The following is a 13,518-nucleotide window of genomic DNA, read 5'->3' as shown; positions in this document are numbered from 1 at the left end:
ATTTCATGACACTATACCCACATAAACTACTCAAGAAATGATTTGCACCTGTTGTATGTCTGCAAACATGTGTGGCCTTATATTCAATGTAAGCAGGGAATGAATGAATAAGCCTAAAAACACCTTACAGAGAAATAAAATCAAAACAATAATGAATATAAAGGCAGTCAGTTAAAAGTTCACAACTTTGTACATCAGTGAAACCAAAAGCCACTGCAGAGTAACACTGGATACTGTGCCTGTGCACCAAAACATGCAGTGATATTCAATGGCAAGCCACAAAATGGGTGTGTTTCCATTGTAAGGACACATAGAGGAAATCTTTAACAAGCCCAGCATGAATGAATTTTGGAGTGGGGAAAAAGATGAGGCCTTCAGAAAGAGACTGATACTTCTTCAACACCGAGGCTTTTTGAGGAGAGTTTTATAACTGCATTGTGGGATTGTTTAAGTTCTGCCTTCTGTAGGGTGGAGGAGAGAGTTTTATAATGTGTGGCAGATTAGTATATCTGAAAGTTAGAGTTTGGAAGTTATGAGTGGGCTTCTGTAACTTTACCATCAGGCACTCTGGTCATCACTTTTGATGTCCCCTCCCTCTACATCAACATCCCTAATGTCCATGGCATTGTTAACATTGAACAGTAATTTTTCCAACACCTGATTGATTTCAAACCCACAATCTCCTTCCTGGTCACCATAACCAAAAACATCATCACCCAGAGTTACTTCTCTTTTGAAGGTCTCATGTACAAACAAATCCATCATATAGTCACTGGCACCCACATGGCACTATTCTATACCAACCTATGTGTGTGTCATCTGGGCGGTATCATTTCCAACAAGTCAGAATCCCAAAACGCCAAACTGGTTCAAATCCACAGATGACATCTTTGTGATTTGGACTGAGGGTGAGGACACCCTATCCACATTCCTCCAGAATATCCACATTTCCCCCATACACTTCACTTGTTCCCCCTAAGCCCAACAAGCCACCTCAAAGGTGGCTCCATCAGTATCTTTGTCCATATAAAACCCACCAAACACCAGGAATACATCCATTTGAACAGATGACACACATTACACACCAAGAAGCACCTTCCATATAGCCTAGCCATCCACAGTTGAATTATGATGAGCATTCACTCTCAAAAAAAGCCATGGGCCTTACTGGGGGCTTCACAGACTGAAATTACTCTCCCACTTTGTACAGGAACAGATTTCTTGCATCTTGACTTCTGGAGCACGTGTCAACCTTCCAACATAACCATTGTCCAGTGACTCAGTACCCTCCGGGACTGGAGCAAGTACATCACATTCCCTACCAGGATTTTGACTATCTCTTGTTGCATCCTGATATTGGAAAAATCCCCTCCACACATCCCACACAACCTTCACAATATAGATTTTTTTTTTTTTACATCCTTCATTTCAGAAGCAGCCTGGCAGCAACATTCGCTAGTCCATCTACCTGTTTACCTTCCCTGCTCCCTCTCCAGACATTTGTCCCTTCTACTCACACTCACAGCCCTTTCCCTTTTTCTGTTTCTCTCCTATTCATTCCCTCCTCAGCATAGCCTCCTGCTGCTGCACCTATCAGTCCACTACAACCATGTATGCTCCCACAAGAAGGAATACAGCACCTTCCCCATCTCTACCTGACTGCTCTGCACATGGCCCATGCCTCTTCTGTACACCCATTACCACCCCAGTCAAGGTCACCGTTCACCCCATTGGAGAAACAGCACTTGCAGATAACAATGGCCATGTGTGTGTGACCTGTGAATGTATGAATGTGTGTATGTGATTCTCCACCTGACAAAGGACTTCATCTGAGAATTAAAACCCAACAGTCTACTATTAAATGTGTCTTTTTGCTGTTCAGTACTTCCTGTCTGTGGAAGTAACAATCTTTCCTAATAATCATACTGTTATTTCATCCCAGATTTTGTGTTGTTATATTTTTCCCATTATTAATATAACTTTTCATTAGGCATTCTTTTTATATGCCACAGTTGTTAATTTAACAATATCAGGAAAAGATAGATTGTTACTTATCATAAAGATGACACATTAAGTTGCAGACAGGAACAACTAAAAGATATTTGCACATTAGCTTTCAGCCATGACCTTCATCAGAAAAGGAAACACACACATTCTTCACACAAGCAAGTACATCTCAAGCACACATGACTGCCACATCTGACAGCTCAGATCAGAATTCCCTCCATCCAGTCTGCCAGAGATGGTGGTCATGTGTGCATGAGGTGTGCTTGCTTGTGTGAATGAAAATGTGTGTTTCCTTTTCTGACAAAGGTTGTCACCAAAAGCTAATGTGTAAGCATCTTTTAGTTGTGGCTGTCTGCAGCTTAACAGGTCATCTTTATGGTAAGTAGCAATCTATCTTTTCATTACGTTGCTGATATTTCAACCTGGAGTTACTGTTGTTTGACAGGCATTAATTTGAAGTACTCTGATAGGTGGATTTGTTTACCAATTTTTCTGTATGTGTTACTAATACAGAACTGTGCAAAGGCATTCTACTATGTTCCTATGGACATGATAGTGTTATACATCTAGTAATAATCTGCACTATTAGGAGAGCCAAATAAACTGATCATGCTATCAAGTAATAATAAATTCATGGTGCATATTTAATTTCACTGTCTTACAGCTAAGTAAGACATCACCAGTTGTTTCCTTACTGGGTTCAACATACATGTCCCTTATCACCTGGTCCAACATAGTAAAGATCATCCCAGTCCACGCACACAGGACGAATCATCTCAGTTAGTGGAAATGGGGAATCCATCACCAGTACAGCAATGTCATCATGATAGGCCATAGATGCCCCTTGGAAACTTTGAGGAATATCAATAAACTTTACCTGCAAATATCAGAAACAAATATTATTTCAGTTTATGTGCATATAAACAAAAATTTTCTTTTCTGTCAGCAAATAAGATTTTTACTGATGTTTAACGTTAGTATAAGTAACAAAATGTAGAAGCAAATGACTCTAAAGATATAAAAAAAATACAAGCACTCATGTTCATAAATACTGTCAAATATTACATGTAAATAGTATTTATTTTATTTTTTACTGATCTTTGATGTACACACCATACATCTTACTGTAGATCTGATGATTAGAAATATTGCAGTACGGACATATGAAGTACACAACAGATGAAATGGATCACAACATATCATGTTAACTGACACCAAATTTAATGCTTTTAGACTGATGGAAACAGGAAGTAATTTAAAAAATAAAAAACTACACAATCTTTTGGTTATGTGGTTATTTACATAAGACAGGCATTAAGCAATATGTAGATACAGCACTATTGCCTGAAGTCCATCGGATAGTACAGAAGTTTGTAATTGGTCACCCTCCTCTTGTCTACTACCAATTTGTGTATAAGTAAACATTCTCGGCTGTTTAACTGAATGAAATTCATATGATTTTGTATACAATGTGTTATGTTTTGGGCTAAAATATGTAAAAAGAAATTAATGTGTTAGTACTCTGTATGTACAGTTAAAGTTGCTCTTCTTTTAAAAATATTTGAAATTATGAAATTTCTAGTACACTTAAAATTTGTATTATTAATTCCACAATCTAATGCTAATTATTAAATTTATTTCCATACTCATTTATATAATAATGTTATATCTTGATGATGATTCTTCTGTTGTCAAGAAAGTTTGTAAACACTTTTGTTTTGTAAACTCTTTGGATTTTTGTGAGTACTGCAGAATGTTAAATAGTAGTGGGAATGCCTCTGAGGAAAATGCATGTATATTTCTAACTTTGTCAACAACAATGTGAATTAGTGTTATGAAGTGGAATTGTGAAGTAGGTGTGATATAAAAGAATGGGATAAAATAAGCAGATATTCCTAGCAACAGTCAAATCTTGATCAGTTATTCAGTTCAACAAGAAGCCGCAGCATTATAAAACTTACAGCTTCAATAATGTACCCCTAGACACAACAAGACTTGGAGCCAACAACAATGAGATAATGAAAATAAGTAAAAGGTTTTCTTTTATATATATTGTATGCCTCTTCAAGCTTTCTAAACTTTTATAGACAGAGAATTTTAACAGTGATAAGTGTGGGAGGGTAAGATTAGAAGATGTATATGGAGACAATCACATGAGTAGGTTACAAGCTCCTAAAACTTATGGTTCTGCTATTTGTTTTTATTGGCTTATGTGAGAATAGTGGTGTTACTATTGGAAAATTTGTATTTCACCTAGACCCCAGACTGCCCCAGACTCTTGTAGAAAGTGACTATGTTTTCTCTCTCTCTCTCTCTCTCTCTCTCTCTCTCTCTCTCTCTCTCTGCAGCAGTCTGATGTGGTGGTGGTTGCTGTGATTCCTTTGAGGCTTTGATAGTAAGTATACTTTCTGCTGACAGATGTGAAGATACAACCTCATAGCTGATGTTCTTTGGTAATTGATGTGTGTCTAGCATGACAAGGAATCTGTCCATCAGCAGTTGCATAACAGTCATCATAGCCATCCACTATCAGGTCATTGTCTACAGACTTCACACTGATGTTCTCTGGATTGAAAAACTGCACATTACATATGACGATGACCTGTGCCTTGGGGTTTGGGTTGGCTGTCTGCATGATGATGGCTAAGTGACCACACAAGTTGTCGTCTGTATCACACACAGCTGTGTATTTGCAAAGAAGGTTTTAGATGACATTGTGACCATAGTTGTTTTTCTGGTGAGTGAAATGTCAAATGTGTGAGTGTCATGTTTTAAAACTTTGTATGGACCTGATTAGGGTAACTGTAAAGCTGGCCTGAATCTTAATGTTCCATAGCATTACAAGTTCACACTTATTCAGTGCTTTGTGCATGAAAACTTTCAGAATGGTATGCAGGTTAGGTGGTGAGAACTGTGTGTTGTTGTTATCTTCTTCACTTGCAGGACCAGTGCTGGTAAGTCTCTTAGTTCTAGGGGCTAGGTTGGTAGAACAAATTCTGTTGTAAAGATGAGGGATTCTCCATACAATATTTTTTATAGTGATTCATGTATGTCTTCTGTGAATGCCATGTGAATGCCTAGTAAAACACAAGGTGAATCTTCCATCCACAGCCCTCTGTGGCACACAGGTACTGCCATCTCTTGACAGGCCTGCTACTCTGAGGGTGGTACACAGTTGTGCAATTGCATGTAATGCCTCAGAGGTTGCAGAGCAACTTTAATAGTGTAGATTCAAACTGTCATCCCTGATCCACTATTATCATTTCATGGCTGCCAAATCGAGCTACCCAAGCATCTATAAATGGGTAAACAATTGCCTCTGGTGTTATGGCTTTTATTGGGATTGCTTCCACCCAAAAAACTCTGTCAATAATTGATAGTATCTGTACCCTTTTGATTCCAGAAGGTTACCTACTAGGTCTAGACACATGTGGCAGAAATATGTTCTTGGTATATTTATGTGACCTAGTTGAGCTTGTGTATGATCATCAAATTTGCTGCACCGGCACACCAGACAGGCCTGTACCCATGTCTGACTCTTTTTTTCTTCAGTGAAATGAAATGTTTAGTGATGAACTGTACTGCTTGCCTAACCCTGTGCTGCACCAGGCTGTCAACTGTTTTAAAACTGTGTGGTGCATGGATGTGGGAAATAGTAGCTGAATTCTGTTTTGGGACACATCGCATAATACCTGTGGGTTAGTCCCTGGAACTGTCTATCACCTTATGCAAAGATTGGTGGAATCTTTTTCCAGTAAGTCTGTAATGGTCATGGCCTGATGCTGTTATTCACATTTGTCATAGTCTAGTTGAAAAGAAATTGCACTGACCCATCAGAGATAGTCTGCAGCTATGTTGTTAGCAACACGTAGATGACAAATGTCCATTGTGTGTTGTGTTCTGAGATTGAGATGATAACCATTTGGACTGCTAGACAGTGAAATTCTTTTTTTTTTCCTTTTCTTTTTTGTAGAAGAAATAAAGTGTTTGTACTTAGCCAGCCATAACTTCTCATAAGACCACTCTGAGTGCTTTATCACTAGCGTCTGTTGCAACAGTGAGTTGATCACTGGATACTGCATGCACCACAGTGATCACTTTACCAACATAATCTTTAGCTACTCTGAATGCTTTTTGCATTTTGACAGTCCATTCTAATGCCCTATTTCTTTGTGTATTCAGCACAGAAAGAACATCTGTGAGAGCAGCCCCTACTGCTGCTGCATGTGCTGATAGAATTTTATAAAGCCTAGAAAGTGGCTTAGTTCTTGGTAATTCTATGGAGGTGGTGACTGCATAAAGAGTTCCACCCATTCTAGGTGGGTTTAATTCTTGTTGCATTCAGTACATGTCCAAAGAAGGACACTTCAGTATTTTGTTATTGTGATATATCCTCATTCATGACCATGTCTGTGTCCTGCAGGGCAGCGAGAACTAGTTCCAGATGTCATTTGTGATCATATGGGGTGGCTGAAAATAGCAGAATAGCATCCAGGTAAGCATAACAAAAACCGAATTTGCATATGATCCTGTTGATGAACTGTTACCAAGTTTGAGCTGTATTCTTTAAACCATAAGGTAAGAAAAGGAACTTAAAGAGCCCAAAAGGTATTATTATTGTAGTCTTTGAGACGTCATCTGAAGTAATAGGTATTTGGAGGTGAGCTTTCTTGCAATTAATGATGCTGAAAATAGTGGCACATTTGACATGGTGAGTAATATCTTGAATATCTGGGATAGGATAACTGTCATGCATTGTGTATGAGGTAGTTTCTGACAGAGAAGGAGGCCAAGGTGAATTGTCTGGTGTTGTGATGTGGTAGTGCTGCAGTTTTTGAATCAGGTGAAAGGTGAAAGTGCCCCAGGCAGTCAATTCCTCCCACAGGTACACTCACATCTGTAATGAAGAAGTTCCATGGAAATTGTTGGTCAGAGCTTAATTCCAAGGTGAAGTTAGTGGTTCCATGTATGTTGGTAGATGGGTCATTTGCAGTGGAGAATTGTAGGGATGTTGCACCAAATAGTGTTGCATTTGTAGCCTTCAGTACTACACTGATGTCTGACCCTACAGCAACAAGGAAGTATTTACATATTTCAGTAGAGTCTTTCTCCGAATGGAGGAAGTGGTGCAGATGATATTTATTCCATTTGTTGTGGGCATTGGCGGCTTGGTGTGTCAGCATGGGTCAGTGTATTCACTGCATCCTACATTTGGAGCTTGGAGGAGCTGTAGTAGTCGCAGTGGGCTGCCAGTTCCATGCAGTGCCACTAAACTGAGCATGATACCAATAACTCTGTGACCTTGAAATGGTGCATCATTGCCATCTGGGACAACAGTGGTATGTGTATCACACAGGTCAGTGTCCTGCCTGGGTGCAGTCACATCACCATCATGCATTCCTGGCACAGGTCAAAGCAGTTTGGTGTGCACGGCATTTGGCTGAGATGCAGCATTTTACTGTTCACAGCATTGATGTGTTGTCTATGCTGTAGCACAGTGAACCTTCTGTGTGCCAGGCATAACTTCTTCTGTAGTGGCTCTGTCTTGTGAGTAGTCATGCCAAGTCATAGGTGCAGTGGAAGCTCAACAATCCATAGAGTCCATAATGCCACATCCATAATGCCATAGCTGGGATGATGTTTCGTTGGCAAGTTGTTCATCATTGATTGCCTGTTTCAGTTGCTGGTCATGGGTGTGTGACAAGAGTTGAAGTAGGTGGATTTTGTCACTTCATATTTGTTTCTTTTGGTTGGTGCAAGGATGACATCACTAATAATGTTGGCAAGCTCTGCTAAGAGGCAGATTAATATCATAAAATGAGAGTTATCATCCAAGATACCAAATGAAGTGAATACACAGTCCACTGTTGCGAATCAAAGTGGCAATTATTCTGGGTGGAATGACAGCAACTCAGGCCGTATGCTGGGACCCTGACCTGAGGTATGACCCATTTGTGGTTGCACTGATATTGTCAAACCAAATGGTTTAAACAATGAAGTATCATGAAACAATCATGGCATGGTTGTAGATCCGGTAGTTGCACTCTGCAATATTTGGTGGTTGTATTTCTGAATAGTGTCAGCAATGTGGTTGATATGGGAATCACATTATTGTTCATATTTTCTCTGACTTGTCCTACTGGATTGTGAACTTATCCTGGTCAAATTACAACAGAAAATCATTTGGTGAAGGCCACTGTCATGGCATGCCACAACATACATCATTTTGAGAAGCAACACTCATAGTTGTATTTATTTAGTATTTGAGCACTGGTTGAGAGTCATTATACTAGCAACACTAATGATGCATGTCATTCATGTTAATCCATGAGGTACAGTCTCAAGGGGCTGGTGATGTGGTGTAACTGATTCAAGATGGATGTAATGTTACTGTGTATTATCATGGTATGGAATGAATCATCTGCATTACATTTTTGTCACAGGTCACAAATGTGGTGGATTTGCCTACTGGTTGCAGAGAACATACCAGTAGTATTTGTATAGCATGTGTAGGCGACTTGCCTACAACAAATAATTGCATAGCCATCCAGTATAATGAGTTAACAAAAAAATATTTATTCGTGAAAACTCACAATGAAAAGAAACTAAAAAAAAAAAAAAACAGAGAAGTAACAAAAACTAGGAGATTCTATAGTCTTACGGCAAAGATAAAAAACAACACATGACCAAAAAAAAAACTCTCGCACACTTTTGATATCACTTTGCACCAGACATGAAAAATATCACTGCCACACAGCCCCCCCCCCCCTCAAAGTGCGGAGCCCCAGGGATATCTTGATACTTGATACTTGAATTTTATTCAATGTCCAGCTCTGGTGTGCGTCGGGTGTCTTGGGGGCGGTGACGTTGTTGTTTGTGGTGGTGATTCACCTGTCCCAGACGATGTACTGAGCAGTGTTTCGGTATGCTCTGCATCCATCATGTGTTGATGCACAGGCATGGTGTCAGAGGTCGGAGAGGGTAAAACCCATGCTGGCTTGACACGTTCAGTTGATACCTATGTGGGAACACCATTGTACATTAGGTCCACAGTATGCTTATTTCTACTCAGCACCTGAAATGGGTCCATATATGGTGGTTGTAAGGGCAATTTGACTGAGTGTTTGCAACATTACGTGAGAGCAATTGTACAAGACTTTGTTACAAAACACCTTACAGTTGCCATAACGAGAAGGTGGCAGGCAACGTATATTTGTGCAGTGACGTTTTAGTTGCTGCACCCAGTGTGTGAGGCCCTCTGATCCAGGTAGTGAGGTTGGTACTAAATAATCTGCAGGAATCCGTAGCGGCTCACCGTAAACCATCTCGGCAGCTGATGCACCAATATCGGATTTGTGAGCTGTCCGCAGGCCTAACAACACTAATGGTAATGCTTCCATCCATCTCTCTTGATGACACATCAATGCTGCTTTGAGTGTTATGCACCATCGTTCGACCATACCATTACTGGCAGGGTGATAGGTAGTTGTGTGGCAGCATTGGAAACCGCACATTTTCGATAGCTCGAGGAACAATGTAGATTCGAACTGACGTCCTCGGTCAGTTGTGACATGAAGGGGGCATCCAAAATGGGCAACCCACGTACACAGAAACGTCTTAGCAGTAGTTTCGGCTGAAATATCAACTATTGGAGTTGCTTCTGCCCATCTTGTGCACCTATCTATAGCCGTAACCCTCTGACTGTGGGGGAGGTCCAACCAGGTCCATGTGAACGTGTGCGAATCTAGCAGAGGTACCTTGAAAATCTCCAATTTCAGCATGCACATGTCGTCCTACTTTACTCAGCTTGATTGTAGCATTGGCTCCTGGGTGCACTAGTGTGTGGTCACTGCTGAATGCCATCTTGCACAATATTTCTGAAATGAATGGTCTTTGTCTGCCTTGAGAAAAGTCGCAACACAGCTTCTGCTTGGAGTTAGGCACCAGAATTTTCTCGAACTTCAGACCTGTAGACGGGTCATTTAACAGCTGTCGTAGCTCTGCATCCTTGGTCTGTTCCACTGCAAGTTTATCATAGTCTATAATTTCTGAAATTCCACAAATACGTGAAAAATAGTCAGTCACTAAATTTTCTGCACATCTTAAATGGCGTATATCTGTCGTGAACTGACTTATGAACTCAATATAACGGAACTGTCTTGGTGAGCACTTATCACTGGTGTTTTTAAAAGCGGATGTTATGGGTTTGTGGTCTGTAAGCACAGTCACTGGTCTAGCCTCTATTTGTGGGCAGAAGTATTGAATTGCTTCGTAGATCGCGAACAATTCTCTGTCATACACGCTCCACCTCTGTTGTGCAGTCTGTAACTTTTTAGAGAAAAACCATAGTGGTTGCCATTGCCCTTCTACATGCTGGTGCAGTGCCACCCCTATTGCTCACTGGTTTGTGTCTACAACAATAGCAAGCTGTGCGTAGTGAACTGGGTGACCGAGCAACACTGCTTTGCTGAGGCTTGCTTGAAGATCATTAAATGCTTTGTCCATTTCTTGTGTCCACTTAATTATTCATCTACCTTTGGCGTCATGTCCCTTGAGTGCATCAGTGAGTGGTGCTTGCACCGCAGCTGTTGCTGGCAGGTGACGTCTATAAAAATTTATTACTCCCATGTATCATCATAGCTCTTGGTAGTTTGTCAGTTTCGGAAGGGCCTGTATCACCGCGATCTTCTCTAGCAGAGGCAATATACCTTCTGATGACACAGTATGGCTGAGGAAAGTGACTTGGTTCTTGTGCATGACGCATTTATTTTCGTTTAAAACAACTCCGTAGTCAGATAGACGCTTGCGAAGTTGACACAGATGCTGTTCATGTGTTTGACTATCTGGTTGCAATTACGGGCGCCCCCATTCATGCCTTCTCAGCCACACAGCAATTCAATACTTCCACCCACAAATAGAGGCTAGACCAGTGACTGTGTTTACAGACCACAAACCCATAATATTGGCTTTTAAAAACACCAGTGATAAGTGCTCACCAAGACAGTTCCATTATATTGAGTTCATAAGTCAGTTCACAACAGATATACGCCATTTAAGAGGCGCAGAAAATTTAGTGGCTGACTATTTTTCACGTATTTGCAGGATTTCAGAAATTATAGACTATGATAAACTTGGCAGCGTTTTATCGATGAGGTGATAAAGCAATTAACATTTTGCTTTGCTTACCTTGATGACATCTTGGTTTTCTCTCCGGATAGTCAAACACATGAACAGCATCTGTGTCAAGTGTCATGCACAAGCACCAAGTCACTTTCCTTGGCCATACTGTGTCATCAGAAGGTATATTACCTCTGCCAGAGAAGATCGCGGTGATACAAGCCCTTCGAAAACCGACAAACTACCAAGAGCTACGATGATACATGGGAGTAGTAAATTTTTATAGACGACACTTGCCAGCAACGGCTACAGTGCAAGCACCACTCTCTGATGCACTCAAGGGACGCAACACCAAAGGTCAACAAATAATTAAGTGGACACAAGAAATGGACAAAGCATTTAATGATCTTCAAGCAAGCCTCAGCAAAGCAGTGTTGCTCGCTCACCCAGTTCACTACGCACAGCTAGCTATTGTTGTAGACGCGAGCCAGTCAGCAATAGGAGCGGTGCTGCACCAGCGTACAGAAGGAGCATACTGTAGACTGAAAGAAGAATTAATTTCTCGGTGTGTGAAGTCAGTCAACATCAGAGTCAAACAAATACTATACCAAGAGAAACGGGGAGATAGGACCCCATCAGAATACTGGCGTCATTTACGCAGCCTGGTAGATAGTTTGACAGTCTCTGATAGACTGTTACTCCACGTATGGCAACAACAGCTACCAACGCAAGTAAGAACTACACTAGCTATATACAATGAATGATCAGTTGACAAACTGCTGCTCACTGCAGACAGAATCTACGAGACGCATGAGCCTACTGCAACAGTCGCAATGACGTTGACAGATGCCACGTATGGTAACTACCATCACCAGCAAGTCCAAACTGACGATATAACAGTGAACTGTGCTGTGGTCACAGTGTGACAAACAACAAAAAGTTCAAACGAAATTAGAGATTTAAAAACTGCAATAGAGGATTTTTGAGCACAGCTACGCACGCTACACCGACCACAAGTTATCTTTAAGCGCAAGAGAGATTGGGCTGGGCGTGAAACACGAAGTCAACAAGAGGACTAGCATAAGGTGTGTTGGTACCATAAACATTTTGGGAGAGATGCTACAAGATGTACATCACTGTGCACCTACTCAGACAACCAAGGTATGTACAGAAACAGTGCAGTGTTTTCATGTCAGCGACAGCAACCGTCAATACATATGCCTCCTGCTTCGAAAAGATTGTATGTATCAGACGTACTTACGGGTACAAGGTTTTTGGTGGATACCGGGTCAGACATTAGTTCATTTCCTGTCAGCCATGCACCACACAACGAAAAAGACATACAGCCACGTTTGAGGGCAGTGAATAACTCGGTGATTAACACGTACGGATGTAAAGTGTGCAAGATTGATGTGGGTTACTTCTCTGTTGTTTTTTTTTTTAGTTTCTTCTCATTGTGAGTTTTTGCGAATAAATATTTTTTCATTAACTCATTATACCAGATGGCTATGCAATTATTTGTTGTAGGCAGCACTGCCACACATGTGATAGAGCACACCAACCCATTCACAGGTCTTAACTGAACTGCCTTGGCTCTGGTTCACATAGAAATGCCACCCATTCACCTCAGTCTCAGTTCAGAGATATTACTGATTTTGGCATCCACACAATATCAATGTGATGTTCTCAAGAACATACTTGTCTAATATTACACCAAGGAAAGTAGCTTTGTCATCTAATTTCATTTGTGTTCCACCATCAGCACAATATTCCACTGCATCTTCATCAGGATGGTGGTGTAGTACTTGAATGTTTTGTTTGTGAATGTTAATGAGCTTCTAATAAACAGAAGTGTCTTATATTTTTACTTCCTGTGTGCATTTTAGTCTACCATATTAAATTTCTTGTATATTTGTATATCCTTGCAACCACAGTTCTGCATTTCAATTACTGTCTGCTATCTGTAGTAAGAATACTGACTGTGATTGTTGTGTTCAGATACAAGCTGATTCAGTAACCCATCAGTCAACTCCAGCAGTGCTGATTTTGGTCACATAGCTTCAGGATGTTGCCAATGGGCATCACTGTGAGGGGGCTGGACATGAGATACACAGCATGCTCAGCAATTCTTCACGTCCTCTAAATCAGTCCACTACCGTGACCACCCTCATTAATGTCCGCATTGAGGATGACCCTTCACCTGTGGTTGAGTGGGAGGTTGTTTCAAGGTGTGCCAGGCTCATTTTGGTGACAACGTCCCATCTGGTCCCCCGCGTGCAAGGTATAGAGCCGGCGGCCATTTCGGCGCAGGACCACCGCTGGTATCCAACGTGGATTGCAACCAAACCCACGGGCCCAGACCGACATACCCAGTGGAAAGCCAGGTACTCTGTT

At 41.0% G+C, this 13,518-nt stretch overlaps 1 protein-coding gene across 1 annotated transcript in view; it reads right to left on the bottom strand.

The window, feature by feature from the left end:
• LOC126094930 (modular serine protease-like) overlaps positions 1-13,518 on the bottom strand; it is a 327,160-nt gene that overhangs the window by 28,980 nt on the left and 284,662 nt on the right. Inside the window, exon 10 of the mRNA XM_049909577.1 lies at positions 2,717-2,884. Within this exon, the coding sequence (XP_049765534.1) occupies positions 2,717-2,884 (168 nt within the window). The remainder of the gene's footprint in view (positions 1-2,716; positions 2,885-13,518) is intronic.

This window comes from Schistocerca cancellata, chromosome 8, assembly GCF_023864275.1.
Source record: "Schistocerca cancellata isolate TAMUIC-IGC-003103 chromosome 8, iqSchCanc2.1, whole genome shotgun sequence".
NCBI classification, from domain to species: Eukaryota; Metazoa; Arthropoda; class Insecta; order Orthoptera; family Acrididae; genus Schistocerca; species Schistocerca cancellata.
The sequence above is the reverse complement of the archived record's forward strand: the minus strand, read 5'-3'. Positions and strand labels throughout refer to the sequence as shown.